This window comes from Portunus trituberculatus, chromosome 44 (genome assembly GCF_017591435.1).
Source record: "Portunus trituberculatus isolate SZX2019 chromosome 44, ASM1759143v1, whole genome shotgun sequence".
Taxonomy (NCBI): domain Eukaryota; kingdom Metazoa; phylum Arthropoda; class Malacostraca; order Decapoda; family Portunidae; genus Portunus; species Portunus trituberculatus.
The window spans coordinates 18,055,989-18,078,483 of NC_059298.1; the positions used below are offsets into that span (position 1 = coordinate 18,055,989).

Consider the following 22,495-nt stretch of genomic DNA (forward strand, 5'->3'; position numbering starts at 1 on the left):
TGTGTGTGTGCGTGTGTAATTCACCTCGGTTTTCTGCTGGTCATAGACCGATCTTCGGGTAGGACTGAGACCACATCACACACAACACACACTGGGAAAGCGAGGCCACAACCCCTCGAGTTACATTCCGTATCTATTTACTGCTAGGTGAACAGGGGCCACACATTAGGAGGCTTGCCCATTCGCCTCGCCGCTTCCCGGGACTCGAACCCGGCCCTCTCGATTGTGAGTCGAGCGTGCTAACCACTATACTACGCGGTGTGTGTGTGTGTGTGTGTGTGTGTGTGTGTGTGTGTGTGTTTATTGCCACTATTAACGAACTGCCATCCAAGTAAAGTTTTGTGTCAACAGTTGATCAGTTGTAAATAAGCATCCCATTGGTGAACAGTATCAGTACATACAGCTCGCCTCGCGCTCTGCCCTGCACACCCTTACCTTTACTAAAAGTTTGCTCAAGCAGGTTTTGATATTATTGGAGATTTACTTCCGTTTGCTTTGTTTGTGTGTTTTCATCTATTTTGTTAATCTTTTTGTTGTTTGTCTATTTTCATGGTTTTGCTTTTTACATCCAACAAGAGGTGATGAAAGTAAATTAGAGCACGTTAGAAACTAAATACGCAACCTCCCCCTGAAGCCTCATTAATCACCAGGTGGCAGCAGGTGTGTGAGTGAAGGATTTCCACGTTGACACCTGAATCTCAAGGACTCGCGATGCTTCCTGTCTCTCTCTGATCCTGTCCGTTGCTCCGCGCCTAAATTTAATCAGTGAATCATTCAGTCTCTGATCCTTTAGGTCTTTATGTCTCTCCTGTTGAATTAATACAAACTTCCTTTATCTGGCAAAACTTGTCAGACTAGAATAAATTATGAAATTGCACTCATTTCAGAATATAATGCAACTAGTATGAAAGAATCTTATTCTTAAGAAAAAAGCTTTCGTTTATCTCGTAGTACTTATTGAAAATGACATTAATGTTTTTGATTATGAATTCATACATAATAAGTATGAACCCGATGTGTGTGAACCCCAAACTGGACATAGCGATAATAACATGGAATAATGAACAAATCGTCGGCACCTACCTGCTAGTTCTCACAATCAGTGCATCATGGGATGCTGTGAACTTGTCTTTGAGTCACCTGTAACCTCCCAACGTTTCCCTTTGTGTCTCACAACACAAGAGGACAGTTACATCCTGCCCTATAAAGAGACAACTCTCTTCCTTCATACAACATTACATGCACCTACACGCAAACGTACACTGTTCATCAAAAATTCAAAATCAATAAAAATGGCGACTCCAACACCAGCCTGGGAGTCCTCGTCTGGGCCGCATCTAATATTGAGCCTAAGTATCTTGAAATACTCAACTTTTTCCGCCATTGACTTCTGCTACATTTGCAGCCTTAGATCTCATTTTCAGTTTGTGCAAGGCAAGACGAGTAACGGTGAGTCAAACTGCATACACATAGACTTCATTTTTTTTTTTTTTTTTTTATACCATGTGGGCTTTACACGGGAATTTATGGGCTAAAGGGGATAATCTTAAGAGTACCTCCTATCTCAAAGCCAACCCGCTAAGAAACTGCTGCCCTGAGTGAGGAAGCCCAACTTGCACTCAGACCGTGGACAGGATTCGAACCCGTGCCCTAAGCTTGGAAACTCCTCTGATCACAAGCGCGCATTGTTCCACTGTACCATGGCGACCCCATTTACATGTATATTCTTTCCTTCTCTCTCTCTCTCTCTCTCTCTCTCTCTCTCTCTCTCTCTCTCTCTCTCTCTCTCTCCACCGCAATGCTGCATCTGTTACAGTCTTTTACTGTTATTTTCACGCTAACTGCTCTTCTGACCTTGCTAATTTAATCTTTATACTCTCCTACGCTGTCTCGCAAGACTTTCTACTTTCTCTCATCCCTATTCTATCTACCTTTTTTAATGCAGTATTCACAATTTTTCATTCCTATCACTGTCACCATGTCACCATGGTTCTAGGTGGTTGCACCCAAGATAAGCTTCGGGGGTGATATGGGCCCTAATACGGGTACCACTATAAATAAAATTGCCTGCGCCACTAATGGGCGGAAGCTGAGCAGCGCTTCCCATACACTCTTCAAGTGTGCCTACAGGCGTTATAGGCCTTAGCGTAAAAAATCAAAAAAAATAAAAAAAAAATCTAGAAGTTAGTGCTTGCTTTATTCCCCACTTTCTATGGCTTGAGTTTTCAGCCGAAGGATTTAAACCATTTCTACAATTTTGGTTTACCATTTTGGCCCTTCTTTGAGGACAAACAACTCTGTGTTTTTTTTTTTTTTTTTTCTATTTCTATACATGAATTTTGTTGCTCTTAGCCAGTACTCATCTTACATAAAAAGCAAATGAACAGTTAAACTATTGGATACTGGATATAGATGACTAGATAGAACTAATATAGATGCTGATTATGAACGAAACTGTATTTTGTGCCAAGTCTTTTATTCCATTCATGTATTTCATCCCATTACACTACCATCGTAATTACTTGCTGAGATCCATACAATAGTTTTGTATGAAGGAGTCATCTCACTAGTGTAACGGACAGAAATAAAGATAAAACATGGAAAGGGCGCAGTGTTCCTAGCCGTGAGAGGCACTGAGGCAACTAATCCTTCGCTCTTTCAAACCTGTTACTAAGTATCACATGTCCTTAAGATGCCTTGCTGTTGATGGCTCATGTGTCCTAATGTTTATCACCCACCGCACAACATATGATATAAAAGACTTACGTTGCATAAATTATTGTACGTGCTGCGTCTGAAGCTTATGTTGTATGAATTATTGTAGCTACATGTCATTAAGACCATTTCGCCGCCCTATAGGAAGAACTTTCTCGACCTGATCCAACCTAATGCAACTTAATAAATCGCGTGAGGTATTATTTAGGGGACATTCTGTGAGTGGAATGCTCTCGGAGAAAATCGTTGGTGGTGAGAATATCCAATTTCATGACATATCATCTATGCCTGTCTCTTCCCTAACAGTGTAAACACTTATATTCAAATACTCCTTCAACAACAAAAGAACAACCAAGGTGACGATATACATCCTTGCGCCATTATATATTTCATTTGTATGTTTCACCCACTCTTCCTTTTAAATTAATCCATAGCAAAGGTATTGTCGAATGTCATAAAGGACACACTTATTTTTAATTGTTTGTTTATTTATGTGTTTATTTTTTTTTTGCAAGGTATCATTACTGTGGAATAATATCCTTTCGCTGATATGGAGGCACTAATGTTTATGATTTATGTAGCTATAATGCATGGACTCGCATTCGTTATTCTATCTGACTTGTAGTAAATATTCATTCACTCCGTCCCGAAATTAATACATACGTCTTGCTCTCGTCACAACTATTCTTGACGCTTTTGGGGCGTATTTTTTTTATGATCCCATGTATCATCGACCTCCAGTTTCCGCCACGTTTCCCACCCGCTAGCTGTACTGTTAGCTCTTTGTGTCGCTTAAGACTCATAAAAAACGCTTCGTATCTCTGTGGATAAGTTGTTCGTGTCGGTCAATAATATCCACTACTCATATTCTTCCGCTCGTAGTGGGATATAAGATGCATTATTTTGTTTTGTTTTTCAGTACCTTTCACCAGTTAGTCAGAAAAAAAAATGAGATATACGATAACAAGTATTATGCAATGAAGTACAACGTCAGTTCGGAAAGGTGGTCCAACTGTGCTAACACTCCTACTAAAAACCATGCGTAGATAGCGTGCAAGTGAAAGTGAGCTATGGGACTAGGATGCCGCGTGGCTTTTTTTTTTTTTTTCTTCTTATCTCTTCCTTTCTTCTTTCCTTCCTTCTCTCTTCCTTTCAACTCTCCCTATCAACATTCTTTTTTTGTGGTAATGCCGAAAAGAACAGATCCTTCGAACGCGAGTTTTAGTGAACAAAATCCGCCACCTGGATGATGATATTGTTGTTGTTGTTGTTGTTGTTCGTCATATTCACAATAGAAACTTGCTTGCAGATGTAGTCAGTGTTCTTGAAACAATATGATTCTCTCTCTCTCTCTCTCTCTCTCTCTCTCTCTCTCTCTCTCTCCTTATACTAGCTTCATCAAAGTAGAGTTTACATAGCTGTTAGTGTTTCTTGGAAATTCGTATTACTTTTGTTATTCTGACTTTATCATCATTGGACATTTTGAATTGTTTTCATTTTTACCCATCCTTTTTTTTTTTTTTTTTTTTTTCTTAATCAGTCCTTTTTTTGTGCGTATGTGTGTTGGACTTTCTACAAACAATCCATGAATGTAAGTAGGATGTAACTCACTTTTATATTATCATCTGTATTCAGCTCACAATCCCCATAAGTTTGTAGTTAATTCTCTCTCTCTCTCTCTCTCTCTCTCTCTCTCTCTCTCTCTCTCTCTCTCTCTCTCTCTATATATATATATATATATATATATATATATATATATATATATATATATATATATATATATATATATATATATATATATATATATATATATATATATATATATATATATAACGTAATTAAGGAAACAGCTTGAAAAGATTATTAATTCAAAATTATGGGTGGTATGTGTTGAAGTAGGTCAGCTTAATATATACCTATTACTGTATGTGCATGACAATATTTGTTTATGCCTGTTGAGGATGTATTTCCGTTTAATCCTTTGCTGGTTTATTTGTCCCACAACTAAATGAAAAAAAATGCAAGTGAATGTAATTGTCATATAAGTTACACATAATAATGTAACACAAGTAAAGAGAGGAGACGGAGCGAGGGTGGTGAAACACTCGTTTGCTGGCGATACCCCAAAGAAACACCTTAACAAGGCATTCAAGTCAAATTGTTCCAGATATAAACACAATTTTAGATCATGTTCTGTCGCGACTTTTGTTCTGTTACCATTTCCGTTAAATGCGTATTCAGTGTTTCCTCGCGAGACAGCGCGAGGAACTAAATGTGGTGGCCAGCGACACCCGGCAGTCCCGCCCCACTGCCTGTGCTGGCGTCCTCAGTGTCAGCTGTTCCCTCCAGGCTGTGCCAAAACATTACAAATTACAGGGTCCAGCCGTGTTTACTGTAAGTAGTACATGCATCAAATAAGTATTACACGTCTTACTGCTTAGTTAGTGTTCTAATATTTGACGAAATTGTGTCAGTATTGATATGTCTGAAGCGATATTTATTTCAGTGCGCTTAATTTTATGTTTTATGAGATATAGACTGATTTGCATGTTTTTAGCGGAAAATTAACATCTGCATGGTTAAAGATTGCTTATGTCGTATGAAATGCGCCGATTTTTAGGAGAAACCATATGAGTAAAGTGGAGGGTTTCCAGTATCTGTCATTGCATGAAAGGGGAAATAATCCTGTAGGCATTTGTCCACTAGAAAGGAACTATAAAGTGGACACACCAGTTTATTTGAAATACATATGCGATAACCACCAAGTGAATTGATTAATATATTATGTATTCCTCTTTATTTGGCATTGGTATAACGTGCAGGTTTCTCAAGTAAGGTTATAAATCAACGATTTTTTTTTTTTTTTCTAAAAGCATATACATCAAAAATACATACTTCCTCTGCTTGGGTGAGCTCCAGTAAGTTCCTGAGATGTGTGCCAACTTCTTAAAGCTTGCTGCTTTTAACACTCGGCGGCCGCAGTTGGTTTCCCGGGAGTGAACATAGAGGAAGGGTCAGAAAAGTGAAGTGGTCACAATGAAGCAAGTGAGGATTTGTGAAGTGTTGGTGTGTGGCTGTAGACCGTCAGGATGGTGTGTTATGACCCAGCAGTGTCACTGTGTGCCCAGTGGTGTGAAAAGTGAATGAATGAACAATTTTTATCGAGTTATCCAAGCATATTTCCATAAGTTTTGAGTATCCAACAAAAACAGAAATGTGTTTAAATAGATCTCTTATTATCTTAAAGAAATTGAAACAAGCGCCTTTTTATTATTATGTAATAGCCAATGGATATTTCAAATTTGTCTTTACCTAGAGTCTGAAAGATATTAAAGCTTCAGTCATTTTAAACAAGTTGTAGCAAAGAAAGATTGGTCAGTTTTGAATTTCACTGAACCAAAGAATTTTTGATGAGCCTTATGTTTATCAGGTGATATTTACATAAACATCTTTCATCTCTTGCTCTTTGTAAATGTGTAGTTTTCAAGTTACATAGGTATCTTTGTCATATTATCTCTGTCTGCCACCCTCCTTTCCAACATTACTGAGGAGCCTGTGAGGAATTATGATTTTTGATACGGGAAATATTGAATCAAGAGGCAATTTCAGATGAGGTTCAAATCAAATTAATTGCATCAGAAAAATCAGCTGCAAAATGTACAGTACAGTAGAAGCAGCAATGGCAGTGGTATGTGGTGGCATGACAGCCTTGGGAAATTCAGTGCTCAATTAATGGTTGGAGTAATATACTTTCATTTCAATAATAAGATAATATATGCAGTAATGCCTTATTCATTATTAACATTTCAGTTTGATATTCCCTGTCGAAAAGCCATGATTTCCCATAGATCTTTAGACGTTGTAACAGAAGAGAATAGTACACACAACAGATAAGAGCATAGCTAGAATACTACACATTTTGGTGAAAAGAACATTATAAATCAGTGAACTCTACATCAGAATTTTTTTGCTAGGATGGAAAACTCAGAATATATATATATATATATATATATATATATATATATATATATATATATATATATATATATATATATATGTTTGTGTGTGTGTGTGTGTGATTTGAATAAATATAAAGATATCAGATATCCAAGCTAACTTGTATTTACCAAAACTATAAGGTCCCATATTTTTATTTTGATCTTTGTATAATTTTTGAGAACTGTTTTGATATTAACTTGAATATCTACAGTTGCATAGGTACTCATATTAACTTTGCTGAGCCAAGAAATTCAAAATCAATGAAGATTTTAGAGTAACTATTGTTTTAATGACAAGGTTAAATTAACAGTTACAATTGGTAACTTCAACCACTTGTGGGGTTTAGAGTTAAAAATTCTCTCTTCTCGAGCATTTTTTATATATTAAGAATGATGGTCATTTTGAAAATAATTGTAAAGTTTTGTTTCACTTGTTTGGATATCTGCCAGTGGTCTGTTTGTCTTTATAAAAGGATTTGAACTTCCCAACATTCATCAGCAAAATAAAGAAGCTGATGAACTTTAATCTGTGATATATGGAACTATTTTTAGTTCTCAAGCTTTATCAAACTTTTTAATTGTTTTGAACTTTTCACAGTATTGTACCAACTTAAGAATTTTCTGGACCATTTGTAACACAAGTATTCACAATATGTAGCTAAATAGAAAAATAAATTTTTGCCGTCAGCAACCACAGGACTTGAATTAGATTAGTGATTTGTGAATGAGGAAATGACATTTTCTTAGTCATTTCTTAATAAGATTCTCTAGAAATTTAGATGGGTGGCTATACAGAAGATGACAACAATGTGAGCTTCTGTCAGTTGAAAGTGTCTTTGAAAAGAATAACTTCTTAATAATTAGATTATTGTTTGATATTTGATTACATTTTTAATATATTTTGTTATGTATATGTGTTGGGTAGATCAGTGGTTCTCAACCTTCTTGTCTCAATGATTCTTAACAATCATGTGGCTCTCCTTCATTTATCTCCTAAATCTGACCCCAACATTGTACAAACAATTATAATTATGTACACATATATTCACACATACACATCCAATAGTAATAGGTGGAGAACTGCTGGTTTAGATGGTTTGGACTACTGGAAATAATAGATTGCTGTAAACTATTAAAGAGAATAGTAATGATATGTGAGGTGAAAGGTTAAGAGGAAGATGTGTCTGAAGTGGATGAACTGTGTAAAGAGAGCACTGAGTGACTGTGCTGCAAGGAAGAGACTTGCATTATAGGGGTTAATGGATAGGAACAGTGATGAGTGCAAGAAAATTAGTCTTGTTGGCCCATGAGAGAGGGTGTGGGCAGACATAGCAGAGTTTATTGGCATATGGATCCAGTTAGGTTGTGTGGCTTTCTATATGAAGTACCATGCACTTGCTGTGGTCTCAGGATTGGAGCAGATGCAGTGTATGGAACTGTCATGAAGGAGTAAGAATAAACCAATGAATGTGTGTGCTCTATTGTGCTGTTCCTGGGTCCTGGGTGAGCCACAAGACTAAACTCTTCCAGTGTGGGCTAATGGGGGTAGGATCGTGAATGTTTGTGCCGTATGTGCATTACTTCATGCAAGATTGTCAGTTTGGAAAATAGATAGATAGGTATGGGATATAAACAACCCTGAATGACAGTAGTACTTATCAATATGACATTCATATCTTGTTAACTTTATTCAGTCATTTCTAAATAATTATCACATTACCAATACAGTGGGTAACCTTTAAGGCTGTGAAAAAAAATGCTTGTGAACTGATGAATTGGTATACATGATGAGATACATGTACCTGTCAAAAAGAGTGCTGCTCCTTTCCAATATGCTTTCCTTCTCATGTTTGTGCACATTTTACTGCTCTGATGATGTGGCTAGACATGATGTTTGCCTTATATGGTGGTGTTAATCTCTTGTTATCATCAAATTTTTGCTTGTGAAAGGTACATTTTTGCATGGAACAATATTATTTGACAGTTGCTCTATGGAAAAAAAGTAAATTTTTTTTATTTACAAAAGTAAGATAGTTACCATTTCTTATATTTTTTTTAGTAATCAGTGGCCTCTAGATACATCATGTTTTGTGAAATACTTTGCTTTGCATAATACCAATAGAAAGTTATTATATAATGCCTAACTTACCCCTTTTGTAAAAACAAAAGCACCTTTGTATATACTTGTGCTTTAGAAGTTAGGTAATTATGATTAATTAAAATGTCCTCCATAGCTTTGGAGAATAAATAATTATCATATCACACAAATATATATATATATATATATATATATATATATATATATATATATATATATATATATATATATATATATATATATATATATATATATATATATATATATATATATATATATATATATATATATATATATATATATATATATATATATATATATATATATATATATATATATATATATATCAGGAAAGAAAGAAAATTATGAGAAGCAATTTTTAATATTTACTAAAAGATAGCTTTTGATACCAGTAAAATTATTTTGCTTTATTCATTCATTCTCCCCTTCCCCTGAGGTACAAGGTAGTCATTGCATGGAACGGCAATATATAGAATCAAAGGATATGTACAAGACTGAAATTACGAACTTTGAATTAGTCCCTGAAACAACAACATAAAGAAACACATTGTCAGATGCAGCAGATGTTCAATTATAATGTGAATGGATGGAACTCTGAATTCACCTAAATTTTGCATGGATTGTTACTTATGCTGATTGAAATATAGAGATAGAGAAGAAAAAAAAACTTGTACTAAAAACCAGAGTAATTTGGCAGTCATGGTGGGCTCAGGGTGTGATTACAACACTGCCACCTTGAGTAAAGTACATGTTAAGAAATAATTGTCACATAGCAGATGATATGTATTACTCTTATTCTAAAAATAATTATGAAGGATTTTTTTTTTTTTTTTTTTTTTTTTTTAACTCTGTCTTCCACAACATAGGAAAAAATCAGCAACTACTCTTTACTTGAAGATTTGTGTACTTTCAGGAATAAGACAGGGATATCTAAAATGCTTAGGTCTCCTCTATTTTCTTTATTTCATTGATCCCATTAGTCATCAAGTGAGTTGAAAAGGCATATTGTTATTGAACATATTTTGATTGATTCTCTGAATTATGACACAGCAACTTGTACTGTAAAAGTGTTTAGCATAAAGTTGTTGTACATGTTATGCTGGATGATATGGGAAATTTGCTAAATGTAGTGCAGTGATCATGTGCTATAGAATAGATCATAATGTATAATTCAGTAATGAGTGCATTATTTAAATATTCATATTTTTGTATGAAGACAGATTGTGTATATTAGTAAAATTTTGTTTTTTTGGATTATGATGTGTAGACAGTGGTGTGTATTGAAAATAGCTCAAGAATGTGAGTGTGCTCTGCTTTTGAAAGAAATACTTGTCCAACAAATTAAAAATTCACCTGCAAGCTTAGGATAGAGAGTATGAGTGATGTAATGGTAATGGGCAAACTGTGTTAGCTTAACCATATGGAGAAATATGAAATGGGTAGATTTAACAAAATAAGAAAGGACGTGAAAATCAAAGCATTAATAGGGAACATGTTCAGAACACAACCATAATTTGGTCAGATGATGCCTTGTCTTTCAGATTTATAGCAATGATGGGTATGTACTGTATGTTGATTTTGACCAAAGTATGGATAATAATTTTAAAGTTTTAATTGAATTAATTTAGGCAGGTAAAGTTGTATGAAAAAACTTATGTAGGATAGGAGATGATTATGAAAAGGATATGTTACAGCAGGGTTACATAAGTTCAATGCACCATCTCAAAAAAAGTATGAGAACCAATTCACTTGAGTGTTAGATTGTTTTTTTTTAAGAGAAAGATTAGAATGCCATTCAGGGTTGCAATTACTTGGCTCTGTTCAGATTACATGACCACTAAATCTGAATCTTGCAACTTTTTTTTTTTTTTCTTCTTTTTTTTTTTTTTTCAGAAACATTCCACAATGGTGGATTACTACAAGATCCTGGAGGTCAACAGAAGTGCCTCTGTGGCTGAAATTAAAAAAGCCTACAGACGCTTGGCTCTAAAGTGGCATCCAGACAAAAATCCAGATAACCAAGATGAAGCTACTAAGAAATTTAAGGAAATCTCAGAAGCTTATGAAGTGTTAAGTGATGAGAAAAAGAGAAAGGTAAGAATAAACATATGCATCTTTCTGGTAGTGTGTGTGTGTGTGTGTGTGTGTGTTTGTGTGTGTTTGTGTAGATATTGTTTGTGATTATTTATTCATTACAGATGCAAATGTTTTTCTAAATAGAAATGTGATGATACATTTACATTTATAATATTGCATTGGATCCTCAGACTGGGAACATAATTTATTCCAGAATGCTGTTCCATGTCCAAATTGTTCCAAGTCTAAAACTGTTTTCCTCAAGAAACAATGTAAATCACTTTAATTTGTTCCAAGACCCTAGATTTTTACCTTAGTAAATAAGAATTGAATTATGTAAAATCAATGTTATTTACCTTTTGGTGGCAAGCTACATGTCACATAGATGATGGTGTGGGAGGACAAGGTAGGCTTGGCATTACTTATGTACTAACACAGATGGTTATTTCTGAGTGATCTTTGCTTTTGAGGCTGTTCCAGGTAGGGGCACCTAGCTAACACACAGTAGTCCAGAAGGTTTAACATCTGAGTTACAAAGATTTTGTGGGCAACACAGCATACTTGTATTAATCCAGCCAGATACAGAATAACAAGGGTGGAGTGTAACGGCATAAAACACTACCACCAACTAAGAGAGACGTTGAGGCGAGCAAGAAAACATGAGAGGGCACATGCACAAGGTACATATGTGAATACAATACAGTGCTATTGTAATGATAATAATAATGATAGTAATGATAATAATAATAATAGTAATGAAGATATGTGGGTGACCACCATCACAAGGCTACACCAGTAATGTAAATAATTTTAACCCGTTCTAAGATCCAAAGTTTTTATCTAAATAGATAAGAATTTAACTATGTAAAATCAATATTATTTATCTTTAGGTGGCGAGCTTCACTTAACCAGGTATTAAGGATATACTGGGTTGTGGCAGCACTACCATTATCATAGTCTGCTAGTCCTATGTGGATTCTTTGTTTGATATGTTACACCTGATCACTACAGTAGTTAAGAAATATTATCGTTAGTTACGAGATCAGTGTACTTACTATACAAAATATAGTGGAGACTCAATACTCAAACTTAATGAATTCCAAATGGCTGTTCAAGTATCAAAAAGTTCAACTATCGATACCTATAAATCAGCTAATTCGTTCTAATCTTAGCAAAACCTGAAGTTTATAAAATTTCAGTGTATCTTTTTATGATTTTGAATTATACATACTGTAAGTGAAGGCTAGTGATGGATAACTTAGAAGATGAAGGAAGAAGAGTTAGGGAGAAGGAGGGAATTCGTCTGAGGACTGGTCACCACCCATGAAAACGTCTCTGTAACTTTTCTCCTGGTTTGATTCCTGTGAATCCACTAGCTGAGTGTTGTGGCTCAATAACTTGCACTCTCACCAGATTTTCATCACTAATAAGCCTCTTTGGTGCCATCGTAAGTTTCTAAACTAAAAACTACTGACAACATAAGAATGTTGTTTTCTCAAGACTGCGGCAGGACTAGGGATGCACACCGGCATCCGGTATACCGTTTCACCAGTTTTACCAGTAATACGATATCAGAACGGGACAGTGGCAGCTGCGAGAAGGGAGAGGACAGAGCTTTGTATATGACCAAATGTGCGGCTGTTTAATTACCAGATATTTTCACCACTAATAAGCCTTTAGTGTCAATGTAAGTTTGTAAATGAAAAACTAGAAAGAATGCACAAGAATGTTATTCTGCCGACCATGGCAAGACAGTTGGTGGAAGGAGGGGAGGGAGAGGCCAGGAAGCCTTTCTTTACAACCACATGTGTGGACATTGGTTCGACTATCAAGTATTTTTTTTTTTATTAAATTCAACTTTTGCGTTCAAGTATTGAAAAGTTCGACTATTTAGATGTTCAAGTATTGAGTCTCTACTGTACTACTCAGCTATCATATCTAGTCAAATGGAAAACTGATCAAATGTCCTGATCACAGCTGAGAATAAGAGCAAAGCCACAATGCAGAATCAAAACAAAGTGGCAACTTATGTGTACCTTCTGCCAATGGCATCACCCTCACCCAAATTTATCGGATTCAGCTGCCTTCAGATTATTCCAAGTCCGAAATTTGTTTCAACACTGAGGGTAAAAATTATTGAAATTTTTGTTCCAAACCTGAATTCTTCAAAGTTCAAGGTGTTCCAAGTCCACTGTACCTCATCATTCACACAATAAAATTGACCTTCAGTGACATTGCAGTTAGAAATACTTCATTTCATTCCACAGCAGGGGAACAACTGAATTCTACAGGAACAAAATAATGCAAATGGAGGTGTACTTGGAAAAAAAAATTCTGCTCTTGAAAAGAAATACAGTAACCCCCAGATAAGTTAGACCTATTGGGGTTGGGGGGGAAGGTCAATCCAAGTTAACCTAAATTAGTAGTTTTTTTTTTTTTTTTTTTTTTTTTTTTTTTTTTTTTGGGTGGGGGTAGAGGAGTGTCCTCACTTATGGTCTCAGGCTTAGCCAGGTTCTTAGCTTGCAGTGGTTTGGTGGCTTCACAATCACTTTCACTTTTGCATGTATAATTTTCGATCTAGTAGATCAGCTCATTATTGCTATCTGTTTCATGCCACATCTTATCACTATATAGAACAAAATGTAGATGCCTGGTATACCAAGCTCTTTCATTTTTAGCAGACACCCACCGAAACAATAATTTTCTCCCAGTGAGGTCTAATAGCACTAGTTTAGAGCAAACTTCCCATTAAAGCTGGTTGTGATCTCACCGAACATTTCCCTTTGTGTTCCACAACTCAAGGGGCAGTCACAGCCTGCCCTCTAAAGACAGCTCTCCTTTTCACAATTCTACATGCACTTATCACACACACACCCTTCACTTAAAAATTCAAAATAAAAAAAAAGGTGACTCCAAATCCAGCCTCAGAGTCCCCTTCTGGGAAGGGAACCAGAAATGTCCCCAGGTTGGACTGTTCTCTTGGTGGCAACTTAAAATGTCTTGACACCTCCCTCAACTTTTTCTTCATCCACTTCTGCAACATTCATAGTCTTAGATATAATTTTCAATCTGTGGACCACCACCTCTCCTCTGCTAAACCTCATCGTCTTTTCCTCACTACTGAAACACAGGTTTCTTAGGTAACTGACAGTAGCCCCTTTTCTGTTCCTTCCTACTTTCTCTATCCTAATTTTTGTTCCAAAGCTGGATGTTGCATCAATGTGTGCAACAACTTGGCTTGCTCTCATGCCCACGCTCTTGAATCTTGCGAGTTTTCTACCATCTGGCTTAGACTCGATAGTCACTCTCTAACTAGATTTATCTGTGCTGTCTATCTCTCCCCTAATTCCTCTGACTAGTAAATTCTTTGGCTGTTTAACTTCCAAAGTGGAGAACATTCTATCCCTCTATCCTTTCACAGAAATCTCCATTCTTGGAGATTTCAACGTTCAACACCAGCTTTGGACCATCCTGGTGAACTAGCCTTTAACTTTGCTATCCTTCATGACTTAGAGCAACGGGTGCAACACCCAACTCGTATTCCTGTCATTTTCTCCGTTGGGCTCCTCCAATCACAATCTCATTTCTGTATCTTGCCATATTTTTCCAGTTCCTCCATAGGATCCCAAAAAAAACAGAGGTGCCTCTGATGCTTTACCTCTGCCAGTTGGGGAGACCTTAGGAGTTATTATGCTGATTTTCCCTGGAATGATTACTGTTTCCGTGTCAGAGACCCATCTCTGTGTGCTGAATGCATAACAGAAATGATAATGGCATGGAGGTGTACATTCCTCATTCTTTTTCTCAACCTAAACCTTGATTTAACACAGCCTGTTCTTGTGCTATACATGATTTAGAGGTTGCCCACTAAAGGTACTTGAACCTTCCATCTTCTGAATCTCATGCACTTTATATTTCTGCCCGGAATCATACCAAGTCTGTTCTTCAACTTGCCAAACACTCCTTCATAAATAGAAAATGTCAAAATCTTTCAAACTCTAACTTGTCTTGTGACTTCTGGCATCTGGCCAAAAACATCTCCAATAGCTTTACTTTTTCATCTTTCCCTCCTTTATTTCATTCAGAGGGCACCACTGCCACCTCATCTGACTCTAAAGCTGAACTCTTTTCTCAAACCTTTGCTAACAACTCCACCTTGAATGATTCTGGGTTTGTTTCTCCGTCTCCTCGCTCTGACTATTTTATACAGTCAATCGAAGTTCTTCGTAATGATGTTTTCCATGCCCTTGCTGGCCTAAACCCTTGGAAGACTTATGAACCTGAATAACCTCGGTCTTTCCTTTACTCATAATCTTAACTGGAAGCTTCACATCTCATCTCTTGCTGAAACAGCTTCTATGAAGTTAGGTGTTCTGAGGCGTCTCTCTCAGTCTTTCTCGCCTCTCTAATTGCTAACCCTGTTTAAGGGCCTTATCTGCCCTTGTATGGAGTACTCTTCACACAGTTTTATTAGATAGGGTGGAATCAAAAACTTTTTGTCTCATCAACTCCCCTTGTCTGATCGATTATCTTGAGCCTCTTTCTCACCGGTGAAATGTTGCATCTCTCTATCTTTTATCACTATTTTCATGCTATCTGCTCTACTGGTCTTTCTAACAGCATGCCTCCCCTTCTCCTGCGGTCATGCTACACAAGGCTTTCTTCTTTCTCTCATCCTTATTCTGGCTAACTCTAATACAAGAATTAACCAGTACTCTCAATCATTCATATCTTTCTGGAACTCCCTAGCTTCTTCAGTATTTCCATCTTCCTATGACCTGACTTCTTTTAAGAGGGAGGTTTCAAGACATTTGTCCCAGACTTTCAGCTAATTCTTTAGTATTCTTTTAGGGAGCTTGCATTAAAGTGTTTTTTTTTTTTTTTTTTTTTTCCCTTCTTATGATTTGTTGTCCTTGGCAAGTTTCCCTCTTATAGAAAAAAAAACTTAACACACATTTCACTTCGCCTCTGTAGAGATTAATACTTCACATGGAAAGTATAGAACAATTTTTGTTCAGTTTTCCATATAAGGAAAAGAAATAGCCTTAGGGTGATGCAGTATTTTTATCACTGTGTCCCTAAGCTGTGTCTTGCCATAGCCTGAACATGGTATGCCTTTACACTAAAAATATCTCATCAGGATGGCCACTGTTCATTAGCAAGGTCTCTGTGATGCCAAACATGTCTATGTAAATTGAATTGGTTGCCAATTGACAATCTCATTATCAGACTTTGTAGTCAACCTCCTTGCCTAGAAAAAAAATATATGTTTACAAACTTTGCATTATCAATTGAGTAACAAAGTAGTTTTTGTCCCAGGGATAGAGATGTATGAAAAAATACAATACATGATTATAACATTAATTTAATTAAGGCATTTATGCAGTAGATATGTGTTTGAAAATACTTAAGTTATATTATTATATTGGTATTGTGATAGTAGAATATCCAAAAATATATGATATGCAGTTGACCACCTTTTCTGTGAAATATTACAATATCTTGTGAATCTGGCAACACCAAAGTGAGTTGGATCCTCTTCTGTTGGTAATTTATCACTCCATTTCCATACAATTTGTTATCAGTAATGAAAAAAATATACCAGTGTTACTAAAAACATAGGTAAACCTGTTCATATGCAGTGGAGACTCATTACTCAAACTTAATTTGTTCAAAATGGCTGTTCAGGTATTAAAAAGTTTGACTATTAATACCTATAAATCATGTAATTCGTTCTAATCTTAACTAAACCTCAAGTTTACAAAAAATTTCAATGCATTTTTTTTTTATTTTGATTTGTATATACTGTAAGTGAAGACTGGTGATGGATAACGTAGAAGATGGGGGGAGGAGGAGGGAGATTGTTGAAGGATGAGTCACCATCCATGAAAATGCCTGGTAACTTTGCTGGTGTGATTTCAGTGAACCCTCTAGGGGAGGGCTGTGGCTCACTAACACTTGTATTCTCACTACATTCCTTATTTTCACCACTAATAAATCTCTTTGGTGCCATCTTAAGTTTTTAAGTGAGAAACTAGAGACAGAAGGGAGAAGAATGTTGTTTTTCTCATGACTGCAGGACAAGGGATCTGGTTTACCAGACACCGGTATTTTGCTACAGTATTACTGGTATTACAGTATTAGAATGGGACAGTGGCAGTGGCGGGAAGGGAGAGGCCAGTGCTTTGTTTATAACCATGTGTGCGGCCGTTCGATTACCAGATATTTTCATCACAAATAAGCCTTTGGTGCTATTGTAAGTTTCTATATAAAAAATACAAACAATGCAGATGAATATTATTCTGACGACCACAGCTGCAAAACTGGCGGAAGAAAGAGGAAAGAGGCCAGGGAGCTTTTGTTTACAACCATGTGTGTGGACATTCAACTACCAAGTATTTTTTTTTAGTATTAAATCAAACTTTTGTGATCTAGTATTGAAATGTTTAACTATTAAGACATTTGAATATTGAGTCTTCACTGTATTATTAATGGTTAGATTAAGAAAGTGACATCATTTTATATAGCAATCACCTGACTGTTGACAAAATTATGCTTTAGGAGATTGTCATTAACCCTTAACGTATGGCGATCGTTTCGGGACGACTGTACCATCGCGTGCGGAGAGGCGGGGATTGTTGAGGGAATCATGATTTTTCCATGCTAAACATTTGAATTTCTCCCCCTCACTATTGGTCCTGGGGCAAGTGGAGGTATCTGGCAACTTTTCTCTCTTGCCTTCTCAAGCCTTGAGACATATGTTCCCACACATTATGTCATCTATTCCCATTTTGAAGCGACTTCTGGCAATCCCCATGACCTGGAGGGAGGAAACAGTACTCTGAGTGATGTTATGTCAGTGTTACTAGGTAGTGACATTAAGGATAGTGATGAAAATGAGGACTGATTTTTTTATTGAGACAAGAAAGTGAAGACTCCAGTAGTGATTATGATAGTGATCAGGCAGACAGAGACCAATCCTCACAGCGACATTCATAAACCTCACGTACTCCCCTCGAGCTATGTGCTGGTGTGTGTCAGCCATGGTTGCCTCTACAGGACTGTGCTTGTCGGCCAAGTCATGTGACTCCCATTGCTAATAAGAGTTGCCGAATTCCAATTATTATAGAAATCTACAATACTTGTAATATGTGGTTTCTTTTCCTTTTCCTGTTTTGTACATCATTTCGTATATCTGAGTCCGCATTTTCAAGACATGAAAGTATAAAAGTTCCTACTTTTACATCAGATTCAAATGCCTGAAAGGAGAGAGAGAGAGAGAGAGAGAGAGAGAGCACGCGCTCTGTGTTATCGGAGCTTAGGGGGAGATATTTCTTAGCAGCTGGTTCTGCCACAGGTTCAGGGAGAATTTTTTTATATGCAATAATTTTGTTTCAGAGGTCATAACATGTTGAAAACTACATTGTTGTACTCAGAATAACAAAGAGAAATATGCTTTTATAAGGAACAAAATTTTAGCATTTTCGACAGGTGTGATTTTTACCCACTGTAGCAGATGGAAAGTAAGCTCTTTGGATTTTAAGGGTTAATCATAAAACAAAAACTAGAAAAGTTTGACTTGTGATCCTGCTCATGTAGGACACTTTATAATACTGTGGTAATTTTCTGGTTGGACTAGTGAACTAGTTATGAATTAAAAAGAAATAAGACAACATATTTTTAATTAGTGGTGGAAGTTTATGAATTATTTTCTTCATTATAGAAACATGTATTTTAATCAACAAAACTTTGTCATTCTAGATTTATGACCAGTTTGGAAAGGAGGGTCTGCAGAGTGGTAGTGGACCAGGTCCTACTCGACCCCGCACATCTCGCACCACAAGGCATCACTACAGATTTGATGATGACTTTGACTATACCTTCCCAACCTTCACCTTTAGAGACCCAGAGGAGGTATTCCGAGAATTCTTTGGTGGAGATCCTTTCGCTGAACTATTCAATTTTGATCCATTTGAATCTATGGGCCACAGTAGCAACAGGCGGCGACGGCAAGGTCGCAGAGTTCCTGGCCAGCCGGGAGGACCAGAGCAAAATCATCATCATAATTCCATCTCTAGCGGCTTCTTGTCACCTTTCTCCACACTGTTTGGTGGCCCTATGTTCTCTCCATTTGGAGGACTTGGACTTGAGGGTATTGAGGGTGGTGGAGGATTTACCTCATTTTCATCACACTCATTTTCCAATCTGGGAGGTCCTGGTGTGAAGCGATCTTCAACATCTACCAAATTTGTCAATGGAAAGAAAATAACAACCAAGAAGATGTGTGAGGGTGGCCAAGAAACTGTGATGACCTTTGAAAATGATGTTCTGAAGTCAAAAACAGTCAATGGTGTTCCACAAGCCTTACAGTATTAGGATGAAAAACTTCATGGACAAAACTTGTTTTTGAAAGTTTTGCTGGATTACTTGAAAATACTTTGAAGATGTGAGATATATTCATGCTCATATCTATGTAACATAGGTAACTGTATACTTGTGGAAGCTGGACAGTGATTGAACTTAAGTTACTCTTCAGTGCTTTTAAGTTATTTCTTTGTAAGTGCATATATTAGATTCTAGAGTTTTTATGGTTGTTATCCAGTCATGTACTTACCATTTTTTTTTTTTTTCATCTTAGATTTTTATAGAAACTATGACACTATGTGAATTACTACTCTATTCATTTTGATATTTACATGTATAAGTTATTATAAAAGAATCGCACATTCACATATTTACTTAATTGTGAGAGGAGTGTCTCCCTGTATGGGGAAGTTCTTATTAGCTATATGTGTGTGTATTAACTTCACAATCTTGTATTATGTTGAATATTTTCAATTATTCATCAGAAAAAATGTTATATACAGTATATACCTAAGTTTCATTTAGTTTAAAACTCTATTTTGGGGGAATAACACATATAGTTTTGAAGAAATTATGCATCATTCAGGAAATTTGGAACTTGGAACAGCACTAAAGGTGGTGCATTTTTTGTATGTGATAATAATGAGTACTCAGAAGAAAAAAAAATTAGTCATATCAGTAGCATCCATTGTATCTCTAGGTATTTGAATGTTCATGTTAGATTATAATACTGTGCTTGTAAAATATTTGCATGATCACAGAGGATGAAGAAAGTCACCATAGAGTTATTCTCTAACTATTTCAAATATGATGATGCATCCAGAAAAAAAAAAAAACACTATATTCTCATCTTATTGTAGAAAGAAAAGCAAGATATTACAAACTGTAGATATTGCAGCTTCATTTAGTATACCCAACTACAAACATGGTGCCTGTCACTGTACCTTGCTGTTATCGGTGAAAGTACAGTTGGATCAGTTCAGAATTAAGAAGGGTTCTGTATGTCTTATGTTTCCTGATGGATTATATCCACCCTAGCTTAATGCTGAAGCACTAGTTATAGTTGATAATGCACAACAGGATGTATAGTATTGGCTCCATAAAGTTGTGGACTAGTTTTTTTTTTTTATGTAGTTTCAAATGAAGTTAGAATTATGTAATTACTTTCATTTAAGTAACTTTCACTTAAATAAGGTGAAAAATCCAGTTTCTAATTTTGGCACTACATTGAATTTTTTTCATGATTAGGCTGTGGTTTCAGAGAGTAATTTTTACATTTGCCTTTATTTACTGTGCTAAAAGATCAAAGTATTTTATTTTTTGTTGTTCCTATGTGTATGCAAAGTTATGATCCTTGTTCAGGGGATTGCAGCCTTAACTTCATGCCTTCAAAATACTGGGAGTTTTCATATTTCATCAGCCAGATGTATATTTGTTATCACAATTCTTACTTGAAGTCTAACATTTCTCTCAAACTAAAAACACTAACATTTCTACCAAACTTTTGCAAAAAATGACTGAATATTAAAATGTATGTGTGTGTTTCAGTCTGCCACTTTGTCTATCTGCCTGTCTGTCTGAGTGAATATGTGTGTGTGCAATAAGTACATCTTAAGTGAATTTGTATCCATGCAGGTGTACATGCACATACATTCATGTCTAGCTACATTTTGCTTGGACATCAACTTGGGATGTCTTGTTATACAAATCTAATTCTGTTTCTGCTGCTAACACTCAAACCCTCTTAGTCCCAGAATGTATTGTGAAGAAGGGAAAGGCTGATATTTATCTTGTGATGAATGTTTTTATTTATTACTTTATCAGACCATAAAAAATGTATTCTTGATCATTCTTTTCTGAATACTTTAAGGAACATTTTGCTTTAAGGTATATGCTGACTGAATGTCAGATGTTAGGGAGTAGTTTTTTGTTGAAGTGGTTGTATTTTCCAAAACTGATATTTTATCCAACATGCAACTACTGCCTACCCTTATTAGTATTTATAAGAGCATTTTACTTGCCAAAGATAGATTTGTGCTGACTTGCAAATATATGCATAATTCCAGCATATTCATGGTCTTATAGAGTTGATGCAAGTATTTTATCATGCAAGTTGCTTCTTTCTTAGGTGTCATTTCATTTGTAGGAAAAGGGCAAAAATTATTACCCCCCCCAAAAAAAAAGTAAATACTAATGTATGTACGTACAATGATTTGGCAACATTAAAGAAGAGAAATAGAACTCTTTCCACATAGGTTAGATAAGGCTTCAGTTCCTGACCATAATGTACCAATCAGTCTCTACAATGTACAGTGCTACTCAGCTTCTCTGTGACAGTAAATGATCAACATTGGCTTGAGTGTAATGTTCATTATTCACAAATCCCTCAGCAGTGGACATCCAACTCAGGCTGATTTTCCTTTCTCCCAGTCATATGTTTCATTCATGAAGTACAGAAATTCATAAATTCTTATGAATTTATGAATTACTTTTTTTTTTTTTCCAGAAGTATTCCAAATGGATCCCATTTCTAACACAAGGTTATTGTAGTGATATGTCAAATTACTGATCTTGATTTTTTTCTATTTTATTTATAATTTTACTTATTTATTTTTTTATTTAGTTTATCCATTTATTTTTTTCGTGGTGGGGATAATCAGCAGAATGACTTAGACATACCAATCTTGAAACTCCTTGCTACCAAACTAACGATTTTTTTTTTTTTTTTTTTTTTTTTTTTTTAGCTTACATGTTATTATGAGAGTACATTTTCGGAGTGCATAATTTGTCATCGTTTGCTGGTAAGTCCATGGTTAAGTGAAGTCTATGTTAACCTGTTGCATGAGAGAGCTTTGCTATTTGTCCAAGCTCCTCGCAAGCTTCCACTTGTTTATAAAAGTCTTAATTTTGTGTGGAGTTGTGGGTAGGATGAGGTACAGATGTTTGTAATGCACTTGCAAGGTACCCAAAGATATTTAGAGTAATGCTTAAACATGCTTTAACTGTACATGTAATATTTATGTACACTTGAGTAATAAAGTGTTTATTATCTTTACCTATAGATGACTATGCTTTCTAAGTCATTTTTAAGAATGCTCAGAAATAGGTTACCATCGAGACTAGTCGGGATTGCAACTACTTTATTTGCATGCATCAAAATTATATGAAAATAGTGTTAATACGATCTCTTAACGTAGGTTGCTTGGATGAGATGTGGCAATGT

The 22,495-nt window shown here is 35.9% G+C and overlaps 1 protein-coding gene across 2 annotated transcripts; it reads left to right on the forward strand.

Moving 5' to 3' along the window:
• Positions 1-4,929: 4,929 nt before the first annotated feature.
• On the forward strand, positions 4,930-22,331 carry LOC123518675 (dnaJ homolog subfamily B member 6-like). 2 transcript variants are annotated; one of them, XM_045279629.1, is made up of 3 exons: positions 4,930-5,109; positions 10,726-10,926; positions 18,670-22,331. In XM_045279629.1, exons 1-3 carry the CDS (start codon positions 4,945-4,947, stop codon positions 19,282-19,284), a joined length of 981 nt encoding a protein of 326 aa, XP_045135564.1. In that variant the 5' UTR covers positions 4,930-4,944; the 3' UTR covers positions 19,285-22,331. The 2 variants fall into 2 exon arrangements, with proteins under 2 accessions (XP_045135564.1, XP_045135565.1); XM_045279630.1 differs by lacking the exon at positions 4,930-5,109 and adding an exon at positions 5,638-5,760.
• The last annotated feature ends 164 nt before the right edge of the window (positions 22,332-22,495 follow it).

What these genes read in the sequence shown, in the direction of transcription:
- LOC123518675 (XM_045279629.1), top strand. Translation starts at nt 4,945, where the DNA reads ATGCGTATTCAGTGTTTCCTCGCGAGACAGCGCGAGGAACTAAATGTG. An exon ending in AGGGTCCAGCCGTGTTTACT is followed by an intron (nt 5,110 to 10,725) that starts GTAAGTAGTACA and finishes TTTTTTTTTCAG; the next exon opens with AAACATTCCACAATGGTGGA. An exon ending in GTGATGAGAAAAAGAGAAAG is followed by an intron (nt 10,927 to 18,669) that starts GTAAGAATAAAC and finishes TTGTCATTCTAG; the next exon opens with ATTTATGACCAGTTTGGAAA.